At 38.1% G+C, this 22,480-nt stretch overlaps 1 protein-coding gene and 1 long non-coding RNA gene across 4 annotated transcripts in view; one reads left to right on the forward strand and one right to left on the reverse strand.

Annotated features, from left to right (window-relative positions):
- The window catches only part of FMO5 (flavin containing dimethylaniline monoxygenase 5), a 32,912-nt gene that overhangs the window by 3,334 nt on the left and 7,098 nt on the right, over positions 1-22,480 (forward strand). For both annotated transcript variants that reach the window (XM_077842575.1, XM_077842576.1), the window contains exons 3-6: positions 12,579-12,767; positions 15,373-15,535; positions 16,518-16,660; positions 19,846-20,045. In XM_077842575.1, the coding sequence (XP_077698701.1) occupies positions 12,579-12,767; positions 15,373-15,535; positions 16,518-16,660; positions 19,846-20,045 (695 nt within the window). The remainder of the gene's footprint in view (positions 1-12,578; positions 12,768-15,372; positions 15,536-16,517; positions 16,661-19,845; positions 20,046-22,480) is intronic.
- LOC144280487 (uncharacterized) overlaps positions 2,144-22,480 on the reverse strand; it is a 62,872-nt gene continuing 42,535 nt past the window's right edge. Inside the window, exon 3 of one of the 2 annotated variants that reach the window (XR_013348892.1) lies at positions 2,144-2,494. This is a non-coding gene — a long non-coding RNA (uncharacterized LOC144280487). Of the gene's footprint in view, positions 2,495-10,386; positions 10,611-22,480 lie in introns of those variants that run through there. The other variant, XR_013348891.1, reaches the window with a different exon arrangement.

Raw genomic sequence — 22,480 nt, forward strand, 5'->3', positions numbered from 1 at the left:
AGGGGAGCTGGAATCTCCATTTGCCATCATGACTTTTGCCCAGTCTTGCACATCATGACCTTTGAAATGGGACCCCCACACACCCCCACCCATCATGTCTTACTAATGAGGGTATCCATACATGGTACTCAACTTCTATAATCCACTAACAGTAGCAGCCTGGTTTACACACCAACAGGGAAAGCTTGGGTTAGGCCAGATGCAGTGTCTGCACAAACCAGGGCATACGTATAACTTTTACTCCGAGGGAGGGAGGCAGTATAATCAATTTGACAATCTCTCCCTGATTGAGAACGCTGATGGGTAGCTCCAAATTCCTTGGTAGATGTGTTTGGTTTTGTTTAGAACATACAAGACATGCTGTTACTGCATTAACTTGAGTCACTATAGTTCAAGGGCAGTATAAACTAGGGTATCAGCTTCCTGATTGCCAGGGGATGTCAGTGCTTTATAAGCAGGGATCTAGAAAATAGTGAGTTATACCTCAGGCTCTTATAGGTGGACCAAACTGTCTTTCTACATATTCTAATCCCCACAGGGGCTCATTCACGATCATCTAACCCTTGGCTTCCCAATGTCCAAGCCATAGGTTCCATCCCTTTAGAACAGGCCAATTATCAGTGCAAAGAGTTAACAAGGGAGTAAAGGCCAAACTTATGAATGATGGATCACCAGCCAAGATCTGAGTTCAGACCACTGGCTACTGTACTTTGTTCCAATTTCCATCCAGATAGTGTCATTGTTGGACTGAATAGTGACTGCAGTTCTCTGGAAGGGATTACCCTGACTAGACCCATCTGTTTACCAGGCATCAGCTGGAATTTCCTCACTCCCTCCTTACAGGCTACAGCAACACAACAGGTATACGGGCAGGGGCATCTGGAGGATCTACATATTCCACAGGTCATAGTAGCACCTGCATTTCTAGTAGGCTGGTGGATAGGATGCTCCTCTGCTGCAAATAGGCATGTCACTTCATCACAGAGGGAATCTGAGCTGTGGCAGAGGTGGGTCAATGGAACGTATTCTCATCCCATCCCTTGAAGGGCAGAGAAGTTCTTAGCACAATGCACTATTCCTCAGTGAGAGGCTTAACCAGGAGGGGTCCTTTGTATACTGATAGGAGCTGGTGCTCTACGGTGGTAGATAGGTTTTTGCCGTCTTTTAGAGCTGAGACCAGAATACTAGGAGTACTCTCTCCCTCTCTAGTGCTAGTGCCCAGTTCACATATTCCAGAGTCACAGACGCATCTAATTCAGATAGTAGTCCTGCTGGGGAGAGGCCCAGAACCATAACTTGCTTTACTAGTATTTTGGCCTTTTCAAAGGCAGCTTGCTGCTCTGATCCCCAGTTCCACATGTGCCCTTTCTTTACCAAGTGACTGTAAAAGGAATGGGGGCACTGTGCCAGGTAGGGTATAAAAGTCCTCCAAAGTCCCCAAAATCTTAGAAAGGCTGGCATCTTGTTCATATTCTTAGGGGCTGGGTGGGCTTGCACCTTATCGATCACAGCTTCTGGAACAACACAAGTCTTACCTAAGCAAACAACTCTCAAAAATGTTATAATAGTTCCTTGACCATGAATTTTCTATGGATTCACTGCCTATAGTCTCTCTCACATATGCTCCAGCAAAGCCTTCAGGGTGCCCTGCAGCAAAGGCAAATCTTCCCGTGTCAACATTATATCATCATTGTAATGGATCAATTTTAGTGATGTGGGGAAGGAAAACGGGGCAGGTCTCAGGCTAGCATCCCATGAAATATTGTGGGGCTGTGTAGGCAACCTTGGGAAAGCACTCAAAATACCCATTGTCGCCTCTCCCATGTAAACGAAAATTGATCTTGTGAGTCAGTGGTCAGGGATATACTGGGAAAAGGCATTTGCTAAGTCCAGCACAGCATAGTACATTCCTAGGACTATGGCCCAGGTATCTAAGATGGTGGCAGTGTTGGGCACAGCTGCATGGATGGGGAGGGACTACCTTGTTCAGTTCTCAGTAGTGTGCTGTCATCCACCATGAATTGATCTTTTTTTTTATTTTTATTTATTTTTTTTTTTACTGGCCATTTGCAGTTTGGGATTGCTTATCCTATTTCCTATGCCCTCCAGGAAATTTATATAGACAATTACCACTCTACAGAGATGACAGGCTTACTGGTTACTAATTGACACTTCCCTTCAGCACTGGTTTGATTACCCACAGGTGGAATTCACTGATGGAGATGTGCCCAAGAGCAGGGGACGGGTGAGGAGCCTCCAATTGCGAGTCCAGCTTGCCAGTCAACTGGTGGTCATGTCCTCTTGATGACTTCCTCCAACAATGAGATATTTTATCTTGTGTCAGGAAATATGATGGGCTTAACAGTGATCAAATTTGCTAGAATTGAGCCTGCTGACCTCAGAGCCATCACCTCAGGTTCTGTTCAGGTTTTTCTTTCCCTAGGCTAGCAGCAAAATGGGGCACAGATATCCCTTGTTTGTCCTTTACTGATATCTGTGAAAATGAAAATGGCACAGTGATCATTTTCACTTAATGAGTTTTGCTGCTATCTAAAAGAGGGTAAACAATCTTGGGGGGAGGGCAGAGTGTAACAAGATAACAAACATTAGAAAATGTAAAGTGGTTAGAAAATTTAGAGTGGTTGCTCCTGGTCTGCATTAGTTAGTGTCTAGAATACTTGCTTACAACTCCTTCTAGGGATTCCTCCTTTTCAGTTCTCTCTGACCTTCTGGTCTTCTCTTTTCTCCTGCCTCTCTCCCTACCTCCCTCTCTCTCACTCTTCCTTCTCTCTCTCTCTTTTTCTTCCTTTCTTTGAATTCTGGTTCAATTTAAATAATTCTATAATAATCCTGTCCTTGAATAGAATATAAAATCTGGCTGCCTTCTTTGCTTTGAACTTTTCTTTCCCTTGAAAAATCAAATTGGTATTATTCCAGGGCCTGTCTTCAGAAGAGGGCAGAGGGCACCTGCAACTGGTACTTCTTGTCCTTGTATTTATTCAGTTTTAAAGTTGAGTTATTAATACATACATCCAGCCCTGCGACTTGTTCCTGAGTTTAGGTATCATCTACTTAAAAGATGATTAAGCTAATTATATGCCAAAGAATACCAACCTCCTTTATTGAACTTCAAAGTGGCAGGCATTCATTGGGTTTGCTGTTAAACTTGTTTTCTAAACCAGTGAGTGGTATTAAGGTATTCAGATGTGTTCTGTGTTCTGTACAAATGAATATAGCATTGCTCAGCCACTTAAAAATGCCTTCTAGCCGAGCGCATGGGTGGTTCAGTCAGGTGAGCGTCTGACTCTTGATTTCGGCTTAGGTCATGATCTTAGGGTCATGAGATGGGGCCCCACATTGGGCTCTGTGCTCAGCGCAGAGTCTGCTTGAGATTTTCTCTCTCTTCCCTCTGCCCCTCACACTCGTGCACTCACTCTCTGTTTAAAATTACATAAATGGCTTCATAGCATCCCTAGTTGAATACCATGACAGTCCTTTTGCAACTTGGCTCTGTTGAGGGAAACAACCTATATTTGACAGTAGTCCTTACTCAGTCCTAGAGTGAATACCTCCTGGCAGTACCCCCATGCCTCATCTGGGGCATGAACTGAAAAGGCTGTTAATTAGTGTTTGGTAATTAATATAAAATTATACTTTTGAAATCTAGTCACAACATAGTATAGAGGTTAAGAGCACAGTCTGGGTTCAAATCCCAGGTCTGTACCTAAGAGCAGTGTGACCTTGGGGAATATCATTAGATCTCTGTGTTCTTTAAGGAGATAATAATAGCACTCACCTCATAGAGTTACTGCAGGGAGTAAGTGAATGGATAATTATGTTGATCACTAATAACAGTGCCAAGTGTACAGCAAGTGCCACATGTCATAGTTATTTTTTTTAAGATTTTGGTTTTTTTATTCATGAGAGACTCAGAGAGGACAGAGCCATAGGCAGGGGGAGACTGATGCAGGACTCAGTCCTGGGATCCTGAGATCACGACCTGAGCCAAAAGCAGGAAGACTTGTTCAACCACTGAGCCACCCAGGCATCTCTGTCATTATTATTATTCCGTAGGCCTGGGGTATGGCCCATGCATTTGGTGTCTCTAGAAAGTGTCCTAGCCAGGTTTGCCAAAAACTGATCAGCCAGTGAAATCAGTTCAAGTCCCCGTTCTACCTGAGTATCAGGTTTCTGGTTTTTTGACTGCAAAACGGTTTAAACTTGTTCTCTGTTAAAAATGGGATTTTTTTTCCTGAATATCCACTTGGCAAAATTTCAACACCATATGAACTGCTTCTTTGAAAATCAATAAGCTATATTTTGTCATGACGTTCTGATTTCTGTTAAGACAGACTACATCTGTGTCCATTATATTATATATCATACGTAATATATTTTACACACATCTATATACATACATACACATGTGTACAACTACACTCCTGTATTTCTAGAGTCAAATGTGATGTCTGACATGTGTTAGGTGCCAAATATATTTATGTTTTATAAATAAATCCTCAAGAGGCCAAATGTCTTGAGGGGCTGCTTAGAATCCTTGTGGAAATAGAGACCTTCATTCTCACATATTCCACAGTTACACAATGTGGATCCTGAGGTATATAAACATCCATTAATTTTGGATTAAACATGTTATGTGCTGATGCTGTGTTCCTTAAGAATTTCCTCTGAGGGGCAGCCTGGGTGGCTCAGCGGTTTAGCGCCGCCTTCAGCCCAGGGCGTGATCCTGGGGACCTGGGATCGAGTCCTCCATCGGGCTCCCTGCATGGAGGCTGCCTCTCCCTCTGCCTGTCTCTGCCTCTCTCTCTCTCTCTCTCTCTCTCTCTCTCTCTCATGAATAAATAAATAAAATCTTAAAAAATAAAAAGAACTTCCTCTGAGATCTGCTGCTCTACCACCCCCTGGTTTGTTATTTGAGGTCTTTATAAATAATAATAATTATAAGTTCTCAAGACATTGATTTCAGTTAGTTCTTGTCTCCTCGTGAACATATCAGAGTGACAGTGGAAAGTAGTGTTAATGTGAAACATACCATTTGACTTTTCATACTTTAATATTACTTTATGAGTGAAAGAACTTTAACATGATAAACCCTTTATGAATGCTGAGGATTTAATAAGTATTTAATGCTGGAAAATATTTTTTTTAATTCTGTAATCAACCTGAATTTTTAAAATCCTTAAAGCATACCAAAACAGAGCTTCTCAGACCTTAATATACATAGGAATCACTGGTAATGTTGCCAAAATATACATCCTGATTCCTCAATCTGGAGTGCTGCTAAGATTCTGAATTTCTGATAAACCCCTAGGTTACACCAATGCTGCTGATGTGAGAACTACTTTCCCAGTAGTAAAGCTCTAAAGATGGGGATCCCTTGGTGGCTCAGCGGTTTAGCGCCTGCCTTTGGCCCAGGGTGTGATCCTGGAGTCCCAGGATTGAGTCCCATGTCGGGCTCCCTGCGTGGAGCCTGCTTCTCCCTCTGCCTGTGTCTCTGCCTCTCTCTCCCTCTCTCTGTGTATCTCATGAATAAATAAATAAATAAAAAGTCTTAAAAACAAAAAAAAAGCTCTAAAGAGTATATGTTAGGGGGCACCTGGCTGCCTCAGTCAGTGGAGTGTGTGACTCTTGATCTCATAGTTGTAAGTTTGAACTCCACGTCAGGTGTAGAGCTTACTTAAAAACAAAATCTTTGGAAAACAGAGCATATACAAGAAAATATATGAAGTGGATACAGGATAATATAAGATGTGGCATGTTAATTTAAAAGATAAAATGAAAACAAAATGCAATATAAATTAAGCAGGTGACTAGGTTTTTAAAAATTCTTATTAACTCTCTCCCTTCTAAAAAAACAAACAAACAAATAAATGCAAAACCACTTAGAAGAGGGTGGAGAGCAGTGGTTCTCAGCACTGGCCATACTTTAAAGGATCGCCTGGGGGAATTTTAACAAATAATAATGTTAGTCCATCCAGAAATTCTGGTGTGATTGGCTTGTGGTACCAGTAAAGCTCTTTATTACTAATGTCCCCTGTGCAGCTGATATAGAGACTTTTGCCCTATAGTTTTTAAACCCAGCTCTCCCAGTTGATAAATGAGGATAACATGCAAAATCAGTACCAGTTTACTGGACTTTGGACTTTGTTAGATGCTGTTGACATAGATAAACTCCTGCCACTGTCCTCAAACATTCTGCAGTTTTGCTGAGAATGTGTGGAGAAAAGACTTTGAGGTTGATGGGATGAGCTCTGATGCCCTGAGCTTTCCGGGGCCTGCACACTACCTCTTACCAGCAGATCTCAACTTTGTCTGCATATTAGACAAGGAGCAATTAAAATGGGGCCTCTAGGATGGGGATGAGGCATTATGTTACTGTTTATTTTAGATTATTCTAATGTGCAGACAAGGTTGAGAACAGTCCTAAAGCTTCTGTCCCATGGAATTCTGAGTCTGTCAAAGGAACAGAAGAGCAACACTGCCCCTGTTCTCTTTTCTTGTATGAATTTCCTGCTCAAATGTGTGAATCATGTGCTCAGGCAGGAAATACAAGCAAGGTGCATTTGTACAGGGCAGATTTATTAATTGATTGTAGGAAAATTTAAAACCCAGGAGCAGCAGCTTCTTTTTCCACTTTCTGACCCAATACTGTTCTGCTCCTATTCTCTTTTATAAAAAGCAGTGAGTTGACACAGTGGTAAACACTACCTGGGATCCAATCAAGTATTTGGAAGAGCTTGATGGTTTTTATTGACACAAGAAAACACTTTGCTGTGTCAGTACTGTGAAAAAGAATATAAATATATGAGTTTTGCTACAGGGCTAAAATCTGTGATTCATTTAGCTCCGTGACTCCAACAGATCTGCTCTACAAAGTGTGGTTCTACTCCTTATACTCAATTTTGAACCTCTGGAAGGCAAGGACAAATTAAATAGTGTTTTTATTACAGAATGACTTTAGAAATATCTGTTGAATAAATGAATGAAATAAATTTCAGAAGGTAGGAACATATCTACTCTTACCCCCATAAACATCTTAGTTCCAAAATGAGCCTGCCCCTCATTCATTTTAATTTCTTTAAGAAATGTGTTATGTGCAAATATGTTTAAATAAACTTTTAATTTCAGAACAGTTTTAGACTTACAGAATTATTAGGAAGATAGTACAGAATCCCGAAATACATGACACCCAGTTTTCCCTCTCAACGTTTTTTTATTAATATGATACATTTGTCATAATTAATGAACCAATACTAATAGTTATTAGCTAGAGGTCCATATTCTATTCACGTTTGCTCAGTTTCTTTCTGATGGCCCTTCCTGTATCAGGATCCCATCCAGGATACCACATTACATTCAGTTGTCATGTCTCCTTGTGACTATGACAATTTCTCAGACTTTCCTTGTTTTTGATGACCTTGACAGTTTTAAGGATTATTAATTATTTTATAGAATGTCCCTCAGTTGGGATTTTTCTGATGTTTTTATCATGGTTAGACTGGGGTTATGGATTTGGGGGCAGAAGACCATAGAGATACAGTGCCATTCTCATCATCTCAGTAGTACTATAAATATGACTTTTCACTATTGATATTAACCTCGATGACCTGGCTTGAGACGGTTTTTGTCATGTTTTACCACTGTAAAGTCACTCTTCTTTTTTCCCCCCTTGCTATACTGTACTTTTTGAAAGTCACTATGCGCAATACATACTTAAGGTCAAAGCTGCCTTTTCTAGGCCTTTTGTCTTTCCATATAAACTTTAGAATCAAGTTGCTAATAGCTAAAAACATGTTGGGAAGAACTGACATCTTAATAATGTTGATTCCTTCTATCTATAAGCACAGAATCTCTTTCTATTTATTTAGATCCTTGATTTTTTTCGTCTGTGTTTTATAGTTTCTGCATATAAATCCTATACATATTTTATTAAATGTATATGCATAAATATTTCATTTTGGGGGTATTATTGTAAATGGTGTTTAAAAAAATTTAAATCTAATTGTTCATTTCTGGTATATAGGAAAGCAATTAACTTTATACCTTAAAGTTAACTTTGTATCTTGCAACCCTGCTATACTTGCTTATTAGTTCCAGGTTGTTGTTGTTGTTTTAAATTCTTTGGGATTTTCTACATAAACGTGTCATCTGTGACTAAAAATAATTTTATTTCTTCATCCCAATCTGTATACTTTTATTTCCTTTCCTTTTGGGGAGGGCTTTAATGCCACTTTACTAGTTAGCTTGTTTTTATTTAAATTTCAGTTAGTTAACATACAGTGTAATATTTTAGGTATACAATATAGTGATTCAACACTTCCATAAAACACAGTGCTCATCACAACAAATGCACTCCTATCCCCAATACCTATTTCACCTATTCTCCTACCCACCTCCCCTTTTGGTAACCATCAGTTACCAAACCATTAGTTTGTTCTCTATAGTTAAGAGTCTGTCTCTCTTTTTTTTTTTCTTTGCTTATTTGTTTTGTTCCTTAAATTCCATGTATAAATAAAATTACATGGTATTTGTCTTTCTCTGACTGATTTATTTGCTTAGAACTAGAGTTCTATCCATGTTGTTGCAAATGGCAAGATTTTGTTCTTTTTTATGGCTGAGTAATATTCTAATATTCCATTGTATGTATATATACCACATCTTCTTTATCCATTCATCAGTTGATGGACACTTGCATAGTTTGGCTATTGTAGACAATGCTACTATAAACATTGGGGTGCATGTATCTCTTTGAATTAGTATTTTTGTATTTGGGTAAAAACCTAGTAGTGCAATTGATGGGTCATAGGGTAGTTCTATTTTTAACTTTTTGAGGAACCTCCATACTATTTTCCCCAAATAGCCAAAGCAACCTTGAAAAAGCAAAGCAAAGTTGGAAACATCACAATTCCAGACTTCAAGTTATATTACAAAGCTGTAGTAATCAAAACAGTATAGTCCTGGCACAAAAATAAACATATAGATCAATAGAACAGAATAGAAAACCCACAAAGAAACCCACAACTATACGGCCAATTAGTCTTTGACAAGGTAGGAAAGGATATCCAAAGGAAAAAAAAGTCTCTTTAACAAATGGTGTTGGGGAAATTGGACAGCAACATGCAAAAGAATGAAACTGGACCACTTTCTTACATTAGACATAAAAATAAATTCAGAAACGTGAAACATGAAACATGAAACCATAAAAATCCTAGAGGAGAACACAAGCAGCAACATTTTTTACAATGGCCATAGCAACTTCTTTCTAGATGTGTCTCCTAAAGCAAGGAAACAAAAGCAAAAATAAACTATGAGAACTTCATCAAAATAATAAAGCTTCTGTTCAGCAAAGGAAACAATCAACAAAATAAAAAGCAGCCTACAGAATGGGAGAAGATATTTGCAAATGACATATCTGATAAAGGGGGAGTATCCAAAAACCTATAAAGAACTTATTAAACTCAACACCCCAAAAGCAAATAATCCAATTAAAAAGTGGGCTGGAGACACAAATAGACATTTTTCCAAAGAAGACCTACAGACACATGAAAAGATGCTCAACATCACTGATCATCAAGGAAATACAAATCAAAACTACAATGAGATATCACCTCACACCTATCAGAATGACTAAAACAACAACACAAGAAATAATAGATATTGGTGAAGATGTGGAGAAAGGGGAACCCTCTTGCTTTGTTGGTGGAAATGCAATCTGGTACAGCCACTATTCCTTTTCTTGTCTTATTATACCAACTAGGATTTCTACATGTTGAACAGGAATGGTAAGAGAGGACATCTTTGTCTTGTTCCTAATTTTAAGGGAAAAATTGTCCATTTTATCACTATTAAGTTATGATGTTTAGCTGTAGGTATTTTGTAGATTTTTAAAATCAAATTGAAGAAATTTTTCTCTAAGTTTGCTAGAGAGAAGGAGAGTATATGTATGGTGAGGAGGGGCAGAAGGAGAGGGAGAGAAAGGATCTCAAGAAGACTCCTCATTTTAAATCATGAACGGGTGTTCTATAAACAACATTTCAACAAAAACAAAAGAAAAATACTACCTCCTTAATAAATGAACTTGTTTTTCCTATTTTCAAGTTCTATTGACTTAAAATTTTAAAAATGTAAGCAGAACCAGCTGACAGAATAGAGGTTATACAACATATAAGTATATAAACATGGGTGAACATAGGTAGTATACAATTGCCCCATGCAGACATATTTTATATATTTGGTGATGAGAATGTGAATTTAACTTTGTACTATTACTTTTTTATGAGAAGTTATATGTCTTTTTCAGTGTTCCTACATAGATTTGAAAATTATAGTTTTTGTATCTCCAAATTCATTTTCCATAGTTTAGTCATTAATTCATTTCAAAGCATTTATTGAACACCCAATATATTATCAGCTACTATACAGATGGTAGAGACACAGAGAAGAACAAGATATATATCCCATCGTCAGGTACCTCACAGTCATAATACAGTGTTAGGTTTAAGTTGCCTTTGAGAGCTTGAACATGAATGGGACATCTGACTCTGGGGAAAAACAGGTAAGTCTTCTCCAAAGAAGTGCCATTTGATGTGATTCTGGAATGAAAGATAGGGATTTTTCTAATGAAGAAACAATAATATGTACTTTTAAAGTTTAAAGTTGTGAAGGGGCCACCCACTTGAACCCCTATCCCCAGACCCGACTTTAGTTACTACCAGTCACAAATTCAGGTTGTAACTTGTACTTCTGACTAACCAGCTATAAATCAGAGGTTCCCACAGCACCCTCCTTGGGTTTGATTAATTTGCTAGAGTGGCTCACGGCACTCAGAAAAACCCATTTACTCACTAGATTACCAGTTTATTATAAAAGGATGTAACTCAGCAGCCAAATGGAAGAAATGCATACATAGGACAAAGTATGGGGACAGGGGACAGAGCTTCTGTGCTCTTTCGGAGTGCCCTACTTTCTTCATATCTCCTCAGCTTCACCAACCTGGAAGTTCCTTGAACTCCATGTTTTCCAGTTTTTATCAAGGCTTCATTATGTAGGCATGGTTGATGACATTATTAAATCATGGCCTTGACAGTTTATTCAACTTCCAGCCTCTCTCTCCTCCCCAAAGTTCGGGGTGGGGTAACTGAAAATTCCAGCCCTCTAATCACTTGGTTGGCTCCCCCCCCCTTTTTTTTTTTGAGAGAGAGAGAGAGAGAGAGAGAGGAGAGAGAGCATATGTATGGTGAGGAGGGGCAGAAGGAGAGGGAGAGAAAGAATCTCAAGTGGACTCCCCACTCAGCTGGAGTCCAGTGCGGGACTCAATCTCACAACCCTGAGATTATGACCTGAGCCAAAAATCAAGAGTTGCATACTTAACTGACTGAGCCACTCAGGTGCCCCTTGGTTGGCTCCTTTGGCAATCAGTCCCTATCCTTAAGTAGTTTCCTAAAGTCACCTCATTAACACAACAAAAGACATCTTTATCATTCTTAACACATAGGAAACTCCAAGGGTTTGGGGAGCTAAGAGTCAGGAACTACGGGCAAGTCCACAAAAATATGCAAAATGTATACAAAGACCAAATACATAGGAAAGATACATTTTGGTTGTCTGAATGACCAAACATATATTTCTTATAAGTCACAATATCACAGGCATTTAGCTTATTTCTTTTCTATAAATAATGCAATCTTTAATAGCATTTAACATAACTTTGTCTACTATGCTGAATTTTTCTTAAAAAGGCTGAGTAAATTTCAGGGGTTTTCATATACTTGCGACATTGCTCTCCAGAAAACATTGTACTAACTACACTCTCCAGCATACATTCCCATTTCATAAGTTTCTGTTTGTTCTAACACCGACTAACAGTCTTTTAAATGAGTAAAAATGAGGTGACATGGCAACGTATGCTGGAGAGAATAGGAGTTAGTATAATGTTTCCTGGAGAGCAGTCTCACCAGTGTATGATGAACCTTGAAACTCAACGAGGTGTTGAAATATATAAAATATTTGTAAGACTATTATTCAGATGAGCAGTTCTCACTTGGAATCTTATGTCATTGCAATTAAGTGACTACTGAGACTGTACATCTGCTATGGTTTCTTTGTTCACATGTTTAGAACTTCAGCTGGGATAAATGGAATTTCTGGGGGCTGGCTGCACATCTCTGCATCTCAAACATGCTCTTCATTTGTCTGACTTGGGCTTACAGAATGGTAGCTTAAGGTGGTTGGACTTCTTACATAGCTGCTGATTTCTACCAGATCAAGCTAAGAGACTGAGGGCAGAAGCCGTAAGACTACTTAGGACTCTCTTGAAAGCTATTTGGTATCATTCCAACTACATGCTGTTGGTCAAAACCAAGTCACAAAGACAACTCAGATTCAAGGGGGAAGAGACTACACAAGGGCACAAATATTGGGAGATGTGGAGGGACGTGTGTGTGTGTATAACTTTTTTAAATTGGTATTTCTTTCAGAAAAGTTTTTCAAATGTTTATTGACTGTTTATAAACTGTGAAGTTAATTCTCAGGTTGCTATGTATGCTTCTTATTTAATGCAGGAAAATCCTGAAGAAGGAAGGGCCAGTATTTACAAATCAGTGATCATCAACACATCTAAGGAGATGATGTGCTTCAGTGACTATCCCATCCCAGATCATTATCCCAACTTCATGCATAACTCCCAGGTCCTTGAATATTTTAGGATGTATGCGAAAGAATTTGATCTTCTAAAGTATATTCAATTGAAGGTAGGGAATATTGTGGGTGTGTGTGTTCAAAGTTGTTTGTCAAATAAATGAATAATATGGCTTCATTGATCGGGGCTTACATGTAAAGAGTGATTTAATATGCCCATGTATCTATCCTATCCAGACAAAGACTCCATTTTTTTGTCTTCTGTGTGCCTGAAATATATTCATGGAAAGGTCCATTTTCTTTTCTTTCCTTTTCTTTTTTTTTTAAGATTTATCTGTTTATTCATGATAGACACAGACTGAGAGAGAGAGGCAGAGGGAGTAGCAGGCTCCTTGCAGGGAGTCTGATGTGGGACTTGATCCCACATCGTGGGATCAGACCTGAACCAAAGGCAGGCGCCCAACCGCTGAGCCACCCAGGCGTCCATTTTCTATATTTTAGCTACGGATCCTAGAAGCCAACCGCCAGAATATTTTCATTCCTTCACTTTATACTATACTATACTATTCGATTGCAATAAAATAAATGAGGGGAAATGTTTTCCCAGTTAGAGAGGGTAATTGATAGGTATGGGAACTTTTTATTTTTTATTTTTATTGGAGTTCAATTTGCCAACATATAGCATAACACCCAGTGCTCATCCCATCAAGTGCCCCCCTCAGTGCCCATCACCCAGTCACAGGCAACCCCCGCCCACCTCCCTTTCCACCACCCCTTGTTCGTTTCCCAGAGTTAGGAGCCTCTCATGTTCTGTCTCCCTCTCTGATATTTCCCACTCATTTTTTTTCTCCTTTCCTCTTTATTCCCCTTCACTATTTTATGTTCTCATTCATTTGGGGTATGGGAACTTAAAACTTCTGAATCCACCACAACTTGTCTGCTACTGCTTAGCCCTTTTATGCTTTTTGAAGTACTTGCCAATGCATTATTTTTATGCATTATTTTTATTTTGGGTAGTTATTGAGGAAGCCAAGAAGTTAAGTCTTGTGTAGGGGGAAGAACATTGAATTGGGGAACAAAAACTTGAGTTCTAGTCTTTGCTCTACGACTAATCAACTTGTGATTTCAGACAAGTAAATTCCTCAACTTTGATGACTCTTGTTTTCTTGTTTGTAAAACAAGATGATTATATTAGATCACTCCAATGCTTTCTTTATGTTGTTAAGTCTTCCATAATTTTCCATCATCTTTAACCATGGCCATAGAAGAACAGATATTTATGACAGCTGGCAAAAAAGCCTAAATATTCTACCCTTTTTTTCCCCTTGTGATGAGAACTATTAGGATTTCTTAGCAATTTTCAAATATACCATGCAGTAGTATTATCTATAGTCATCATGTTGTATATTATTGTATCCCCAGTACCTATTTATCTTATAACAGGAATTTTGTACCTCTTGACTACCTTCATCCAATTCCCCACCCCCACCTCCCTTCTACCTTCTGATCATTCTGCTAAATCATGTTTTTTTCTATTTAACAATGATAATAAATTGGTAATATCCAGTAACAACTTCCAAAGTAAGTAATTTATAGCTCAGTGACTTCCTTTTACTTGTTTAAACACATTTAACAAGTTTGTTACCACACTAGTCAATGGAGATATAAAAACAAAAAAAGCCAACTTCATAGCATGGTTAGGAGATATAAAAATAAAAAATTTTGCATAAATTTAACCAAAAAAAGTAAAGAGTCACAGGGTAATAAATGCCCAGTGATTTATATACTGTTAGCTCAGAGGAAGGGTGCTTAACTCATCAGGGCATGAGACAATAGGCCCAAGGGAAGTTTTCTTAGAGGAGATAATACATAAGCTAAATGTTGAAAGGTAAGTAGGAATCTGCCAAATGAAGAAGGAATAAAAGGATGATCCACACAGAGACATGAACCTGTGTAAAAGCAAGAATATTATGGAGAAGAACTGTAAATACTGCAGGATGACTAGGGTATATAGAAGTGGTATCTCCGAGTCCACCAAGACATTATAGCCAGAGACCCTAGAACTACATAGGAACATATTCCTAATGTTTCCTTAGGCTGGACAGAATAATGCATTTTTTAAAACCTAAAAATTATACCACTGACTATCCTATCTTGCAGCCTCTTTCTTTATAATTACTTGTAAAATGGGCATTAAGGGAGCCAAAGAGAGGTTCATTTTCATAAAATATGAGCCACTGGGATGTTTCTATACTCTAAGAGAAAGAGTCCTATGACTCAGTCACAAGTTTAAGACTAGACAGTGAAAACAGAACTTGAGGTAAGAAGATGTCCAGGGGTCAGGAGAGGAATAGGCATTTAGTGCATGGAAGGTCTTAGAAGCACAGAAGTCCAAGTTCTTTCTGTTCAAGTGTCACATGACATCTTAGGGCATGGTCTAAGAGAACTAGTAGTTTGCACACTTCTAAAAGCAGAGGAGAGTGCAATGTTAACCTGCCAACTATTTTATTTAACCTACTTCATAGGAGTTTTCTCACTCTGACCACAGCCCAGACCAAAAAGTTCTTATGTGTGGAATATGAAAATCAAATATCCCTACATGGGCTCTATTATGTGATATCAGCCTTGTGTAACACTCTGCAAAGAGAGTTATGTCAAGGAAGATGTCCACTGTATTGGCTGTGGTTAGTCTCCTATAGCTATCACTTTTCTTTTCAGACCACTGTGTGCAGTGTGAAGAAGCAGCCTGATTTCTCCACGTCAGGCCAATGGGAGGTAGTTACAGAATCTGAAGGGAAAAAGGAGGTACATGTTTTTGATGGAGTCATGGTTTGCACTGGCCATCACACCAATGCTCACTTACCCTTGGAAAGCTTTCCTGGTGAGTAGCCTACAAGGAAGGAGACCCTTGAACCATGCCTGTGACCTGATCTCTGAGGAATGGGAGGATTGTGGCTTGAGTGATTCCTACCTACAGATAAGGCTAATCCTAATTCTACATGTTCCTCTGAAAGATGTTGGGATAACTTTGATTACTGCCATTTGGGAAATAGAAATAACATTCATTTTGGAGACCAGAGAAAAATTAGAGGGCTCTATCTTTGGTTTCACAACAACCTTAGTTTTTCTAAGATCAAAAGAAAACATGGAATTGATCCATATTAGGTTGAATAAGGACTTTTTCAGCAATCAAGGAAACAAAGATTGAGTTTCTAAGGAAGAAATGAAAACATAAAGAATTTAATTATAGTCTTTGACCTAGATTTTCATTTTGAAAAAAAGCACTCTGTATACTCTAGAGTATATGAAAACATATATACTCCAATTGAAATGGGAGTAGGTATTTAAAGATGAAAAAACAGGGGATCCCTGGGTGGCGCAGCGGTTTGGCGCCTGCCTTTGGCCCAGGGCGCGATCCTGGAGATCCGGGATCAAATCCCACGTCAGGCTCCCGGTGCATGGAGCCTGCTTCTCCCTCTGCCTGTGTCTCTGCCTCTCTCTCTCTCTCTCTATGTGACTATCATAAATAAATTTAAAAAAAGATTTAAAAAAAATAAAGATGAAAAAACAAAAGATAAAGTATATTTTCTGCAGCAGTGTGGATTTGAGAGTCTACAAGTCCAAAATACAAACAGATCCTGAGGTAAGCAGGCTATTCATGATAAGAAAGTCACAAGGTTCTGCTCTGAGACTGTGAGAAAAGAAAATAGGCAAAAGTATTCAGAAAGGCAAGTGTGCAGTTGAGTAAAGGGAGACTATATGGAGATGTGTGCTTAAACTCTACACAATGCCAGCAAAATGAATGGTTTGACAAATGAGAGCAGATAAACCTTGTCCAATAATTATTTTCCCTTCTCTTTCAGGAATTGAGAAATTCAAAGGACAGTACTTCCATAGCCGAGACTATAAAAATCCAGAGATTTTTGCTGGAAAGAGAGTCATTATAATTGGCATTGGGAATTCTGGAGGGGATCTGGCTGTGGAAATTTGCCACACAGCCAAGCAGGTTTGAATCAGTTAATTATTTACTTTGCTTCACCAAGGAAGCTGTATGTGGACCCACCATAGAGTACGGATACCTCCACACGTAGTCCATCAGTGCTAATGGCAAACAGGGCTTGGCTCTGTTGCTTCAGTTGGCAACATTATGATGATGATATGACGGAGCCAGTGTTCCCTGTTAGATTCCCATCATTCAGTTGACCTCACACTAAATAATCCCAAGGATCCCAATCAGCTGTCTCTTCTGAGTATGCCTCTGACTTTGAAGACCAAGCAGTTGCTTGTTGAACGCAGCATTCAGAATGCTCCTGTTTAGGCCACCAGAAGTGCCACACTCTTATGTGAAGGAAAGCACACTGGTTTAGTGGAAGACTTTGCACTCATAGGATTTTCCTTTTCACTCCCCAATTGAAAATAGAAACAGTCTAATCTTTCCAAAGAACATGGATATACGTATGAAAAGCATCCATGCTGTAGCATGCACATGTGCAAGGAGTTCACCCCAGCCTTTCCATACAGTTAGGTAACAGAATGACATTCATACTTAAGCAATTTCTATGTCCTAGAGGTTTTTTGTTTTGTTTTGTTTTCTTGCATCATAGATTTTGAACTGGGAAGAAAATGTCTTCATTATAAATTCCCAGAAAAAGACATGTCATTGTTATATCTTGTTATTCATGTCTTTACTGAATAACTTTATTGGCAATAGGTAAGTGTCTGGTCGTTTTCCAGCAACTTTAATTAAGCTGTGTTCCTTTGCAAATATGTTTTAAATGTTTTTAAATGGGAGTTTAATGTCACAACTTTGTTAAATGATTTACCCAGAAACTCCATTCAATAGCACTTCTTCTCAGTATTGTCTCCATCTGTCGCTACAAAAGTAATTTCATATATTACTTCATAAATTAATTCAACAAGTTTTATCTGAAAATAGGTATATAAACAAAAAAGGGTAAAAATTTGTATGGGTGTTATGATGAAAGAGTGTGCAAGGTATGTTTATGGTGACCCAAAGCATGAGTCACTGGCTTTAATGTCACCTTAATATCTTTAACATTAATATCACTGGCTTATCGAATGGTCAGTTATAAGGAAGCTGAGCCTTCCATGCAGGGAGAACTCTAGATTGCTAAAGAACAAAGCATCCAGGGCAGCCCCGGTGGGTGGCGCAGCGGTTTAGTGCCGCCTACAGCCCAGGGCGTGATCCTGGAGACCCTGGATCGAGTCCCACGTCAGGCTCTCTGCATGGAGCCTGCTTCTCCCTCTGCCTGTGTCTCTGCCTCTCTCTCTGTGTCTCTATGAATAAATAAATAAAATCCTTAAAAAAAAAAAAAGAACAAAGCATCCAGAGTGGGTGGAGATATGTGGCTGTGTCCGAGAAAGCCTGGGGACAACACACAGCACAACCATGTCTGCATGGCAGGGGCAACACCAGCACACCACTAATGCAAGCCAAAGAAACACAATTGCCAGGTTCTAACTTTTTGCTTTATATATTGAATTGTATTTATTAGAAGTTGTTTGTAGATCAAAAAATTTTAATGGACCTAGAAGTTTCAGCATATCAGGGAAGTTTTGGTATAATAAGTTTTGTGGTATAATGCTTTTGTAAAGTTCTAGAAGACATACGTTTCTTACAAAACAATCTTCCTTACGTTTTTTTCTTATAAATCTGGATTTGTAAATACAGTGTTTGCTTAAAATTAGGTACAGATGGAAAACTGAATTGAGAAGTATGATGATAGCCATTAAGCATTTATTGAATGTTTACTATATGTTCCACCCTTTGCAAAAACACTATTTAATTCTCACAACAGCCTTGTGATGTATTATTGTCACTACTTTATACATAGGGAATCTTTTAATTGAGACTCTGAGCATTTATATTATTCACATATTTATATAACAGAAGTTATACAGACTGCACACAAAGCTGTGTGTTCCTGAGACCATGCATGCTCTTTCAACTGTGACATGTAAAACAGCTTAATCATCAAAGTATATACGGTTACCATCAGTGAGAATGTATGAATGAAGTACATTATTATCCCTCTGTAGACTGATCACTTTTTTATATGAGAGCTTACGCAAAAGACTATAAAGCAGGTGTTATACCTTACAATCCTGGAAACTGTATCCTGAGAGTTTTGAATGGAAAGGACACTTTCACCAGGTAGTTGAATGTCAAAACTTTATCAGCTCTGAACTTTATCAGCCAGCAGAGGACACATAAAGACTGATCGGTTTCCTGTTGTTTTACTAGTGATCTGCAGTTTTTCCATTAAATAATCAATGAAACATTTCTTCAAGCACAAGCTTTGGGGTTGTCAGACCTGGGTTGGAAATTCAACTCTGCCACATACTAACTGTATGATCTCAGGCAAGTTATTCATCGTCTTCATGCCTCTCATTGTTAAATGAGGATAATAATATCTACTTTAAGAGGTTGTTACATTGATTAAATAAGAATATAGATAAAGGACCTGGCATAGTGACTTGCAGGCCACAATTCTCAATCAATGGAAGTAATGATGATGATGTGTTGGGGAGACTAAAAGACATGTATGCTGTACCTCCCACCCTGGAGGAAGCACATTTGCAGGACAGAAATAAGAGTGTAAAAAGTTTAATAGCAATATAAATGATAAATAGTGGGTTTTTTTAGGTAATGCAAATAATGTCAAAAGCAAAAAAGACTGTAAGGGTTTTAGATTAAATGATGTCCAGTTGCTTTCCACTCTACTGCTTCTTGATTTTAAATAAGTTGGACAAAAAACAAATAAGTTAAAAAAAAAAACAATTAAGTTGGACAAGTGGTAAATGCTAGAGAAGCTCAGAGGATGGAGAGAAAATTGTCATGTAAAACAGTCAGTGGTGTCTTAGGGAGGAGGCACACTTGATCTGATCTTAAAAAGGCTTTGGAGAATTAAGAGATTAGGTGACTTTTCAAGGAGGCATAATGACATTAAACAAATGCAGTGGTGGTTCAGAGAAAGATTCTTGGTTAGTGAATGTGCTAATTTAATTGTATACTTAGTGTTTCAAAAGGAAAATTGCAAGAAATTAAAAAAAGATTGTGCAGGGACTAAAAAGACGGAGTTTGAACTTAATCTTGAAGGGAGTGAGGTGCTATTAAAGGATTATGAGCAGAGGATGGCAAAAGCAAATAATTTTTTTCCCATGCCCCAGGTTTTCCTCAGCACCAGGAGAGGGGCTTGGATCCTCAATCGTGTAGCAGACTATGGATATCCTTTTGATGTGTTATTCTCTTCTCGATTTAATTATTTTCTTTCGAAGATTTGTGGTCAATCACTAATAAACAATTTTTTGGAGAAAAAGATGAACCAAAGGTTCGACCATGAAATGTTTGGTCTAAAGCCTAAACACAGGTATGTTGCCACGATGGTAGCAGGGCAGTGATAGCCAAGGCACAAGAATAAGGACTGTTCACACAGGCTAACAGTATAGCTACTTCTATCCGTACATTAAGAAAATCCGCAGATCTGAGATCAGATTTCTACCTTGCCCCATTAGAAGTCCAAGATCTACTGATCTGTAATCTTCAACCTATGATTCTCCTTGGCATCATTCATTTTATCATTGTCTCAGATACAAGCTCTTTTTACATGATACCCAGTAACAACAACAAAATGGTAGATGATGGCTGTGTATCATTCATTCATTCATTCATCCAACAAACAGTGAGCACCTGTTATGAGCCAAGTATAATTCTCATTCTGTGCATGAGAATAGAGACTAAAGACCTAATAGTAATACTAATACAAATAATAACACCTTACTTTTCTGAGTACTTAATATAAGCACATGGGTAAATGAGTTACATATATGAACTCTTTAGTCCTCACAACAACTCTAAGGTTAGTACTATTTTTTAATCTTCATTTTGCAGATATAAAAACTGACAGAAAAATTAATTTGTCACACAAGAAATAAATGTCAGACTCGAGAAATGGATCTTACCTTAAATACTCTAAGGAGAAGACAGGCAATAGAATATGATAAATACATGGAGTAATTGGGGGTATGAAGTGGCAGTCCTCACATAGTCAAGGAGGTAGACTGTGAAAGTATTTCTAGAGGCTGATTTTAAATGCTTTTTCCCAACTTTTTTTTTAAATGTTTAGATTTACTTACTACAAAACAGTAAGTACAGAGTGCCTATATACCTTTTACTTAGATTCACCTATCAATAGTTTGCTATGTTTGTTTTCTCTTTCTCCCTCTCTCTGAAGATAGATAAATCCCTGTATATTCAGCATCCATCGATCCACAGATGCATACATACATATTTTTTCCTGAACCATTTGAGAGTAAGTCACAGTTACTTAGACACTTTACCCTACATTCTTCAACATATATTGCCTAAGAAGTAGGGCATTCCCCCACATAAACATAACATAGTGACCACACAGGAAATTCAGCATTGATAAAATACTATTATCTAATAATTCACGTATTCAAATTTCCTAAATTGTCCCAAAAGTATCATGTACAGCTCTTTTATTTTTAAATCTGGAATCCTTTCAGGTATTATCCCATGGCATTTAATGGTCATGTCTCTTTAATCTCTCTTCTTCTGAAAGACACCATTTTTTGACATACACTTTTTTAAGAAGAATTGAGCCAATTGTTTTATAGAAAAGCTCTAAGCTTGGACTTGCATAGTTGTTGTACCTTTACTGTATTCAGGTTAAACATTCTGGCACAAATTCTCATAGGCTACATTGTGCCTTCTTTGTGGATCATGCCAGCATTCATATGATATCAGTTTATCAGCATTAATGATATTAAATTTGATCACCTGATTAAGGTGGCACCTACCAGGTTTCTCCTTTTTTTTTTTTTTTTAGATTTTATTTATTTATTCATGAGAGATATGCAGAGAGAGGCAGAGACATAGGCAGAAGGAGAAGCAGGCTCCCTGCAGGATCCCAGGACCCCAGAACCATGACTTGAGCCAAAGGCAGATGCTCAATCACTGAGCCACCCAAGTGCCCCTAGGTTTCTCCTTTGCAAAGACTTTTTTCCTTTGATCAGTGGGGTGATACTTTGAGACTATGCTCCTCAACAATCTTTCACTCATTTATTTCACCCATTTATGGAAATGAGCATTTATACATTTATAACATTGGTGATTACAAAATTAATTAAGGCTGGAATAATAGGAGCTAGTCAAGTAAATAGGGTAAGGAAGTAGCATTCTAGTTATAAGTACAAGGTCTTAGAATATGAAAAATACATTTTTCTCTGGACCTTAATGTAGTCTGGTTTGGCTGGACTATAATAAAACAACAAAGATGAAAGAGTGATTGAGTACATCTCTAGCCTCACTGGACAGGTACATTAAAACTTTTGTATACTCTGCTAAATAAAATATGTGGAATGAAGACAGTCCAGAGCCATTAAAAGATTTCAAGCAAGTGAGTGACTAATAATAAATATATTTTTGAAAAATAAACAAACATAAATATATTTTGGAAAAACCACTCCAAAATGATGTAGAAGACAGACTGAGGGAGATGGAGCAGCAGGCCCTAAAGACAATTTTAATAGTCTAGATAAGATAGAAAATAGATAAAACTATTCTGGGGATGTTAAGTGAAGAAAGGGAAAAGCCCATGCGACCAGATATTAAGACTCACAGTTTTGTGGCTTGGGCAACTATGTAGATGGTGGTATGGTTTGTGAAAAGCAGTAGTTTGGAGAAAAATATAAAATCATGAGGTCAGAATGGGAACAGAATCTGTATCTAAAAGGTTTAGAGTCAAAGCATAACCAAATGCAACAAACCAGTGATAGTAAT

This window comes from Canis aureus, chromosome 12, assembly GCF_053574225.1.
Source record: "Canis aureus isolate CA01 chromosome 12, VMU_Caureus_v.1.0, whole genome shotgun sequence".
Lineage (NCBI taxonomy): Eukaryota > Metazoa > Chordata > Mammalia > Carnivora > Canidae > Canis > Canis aureus.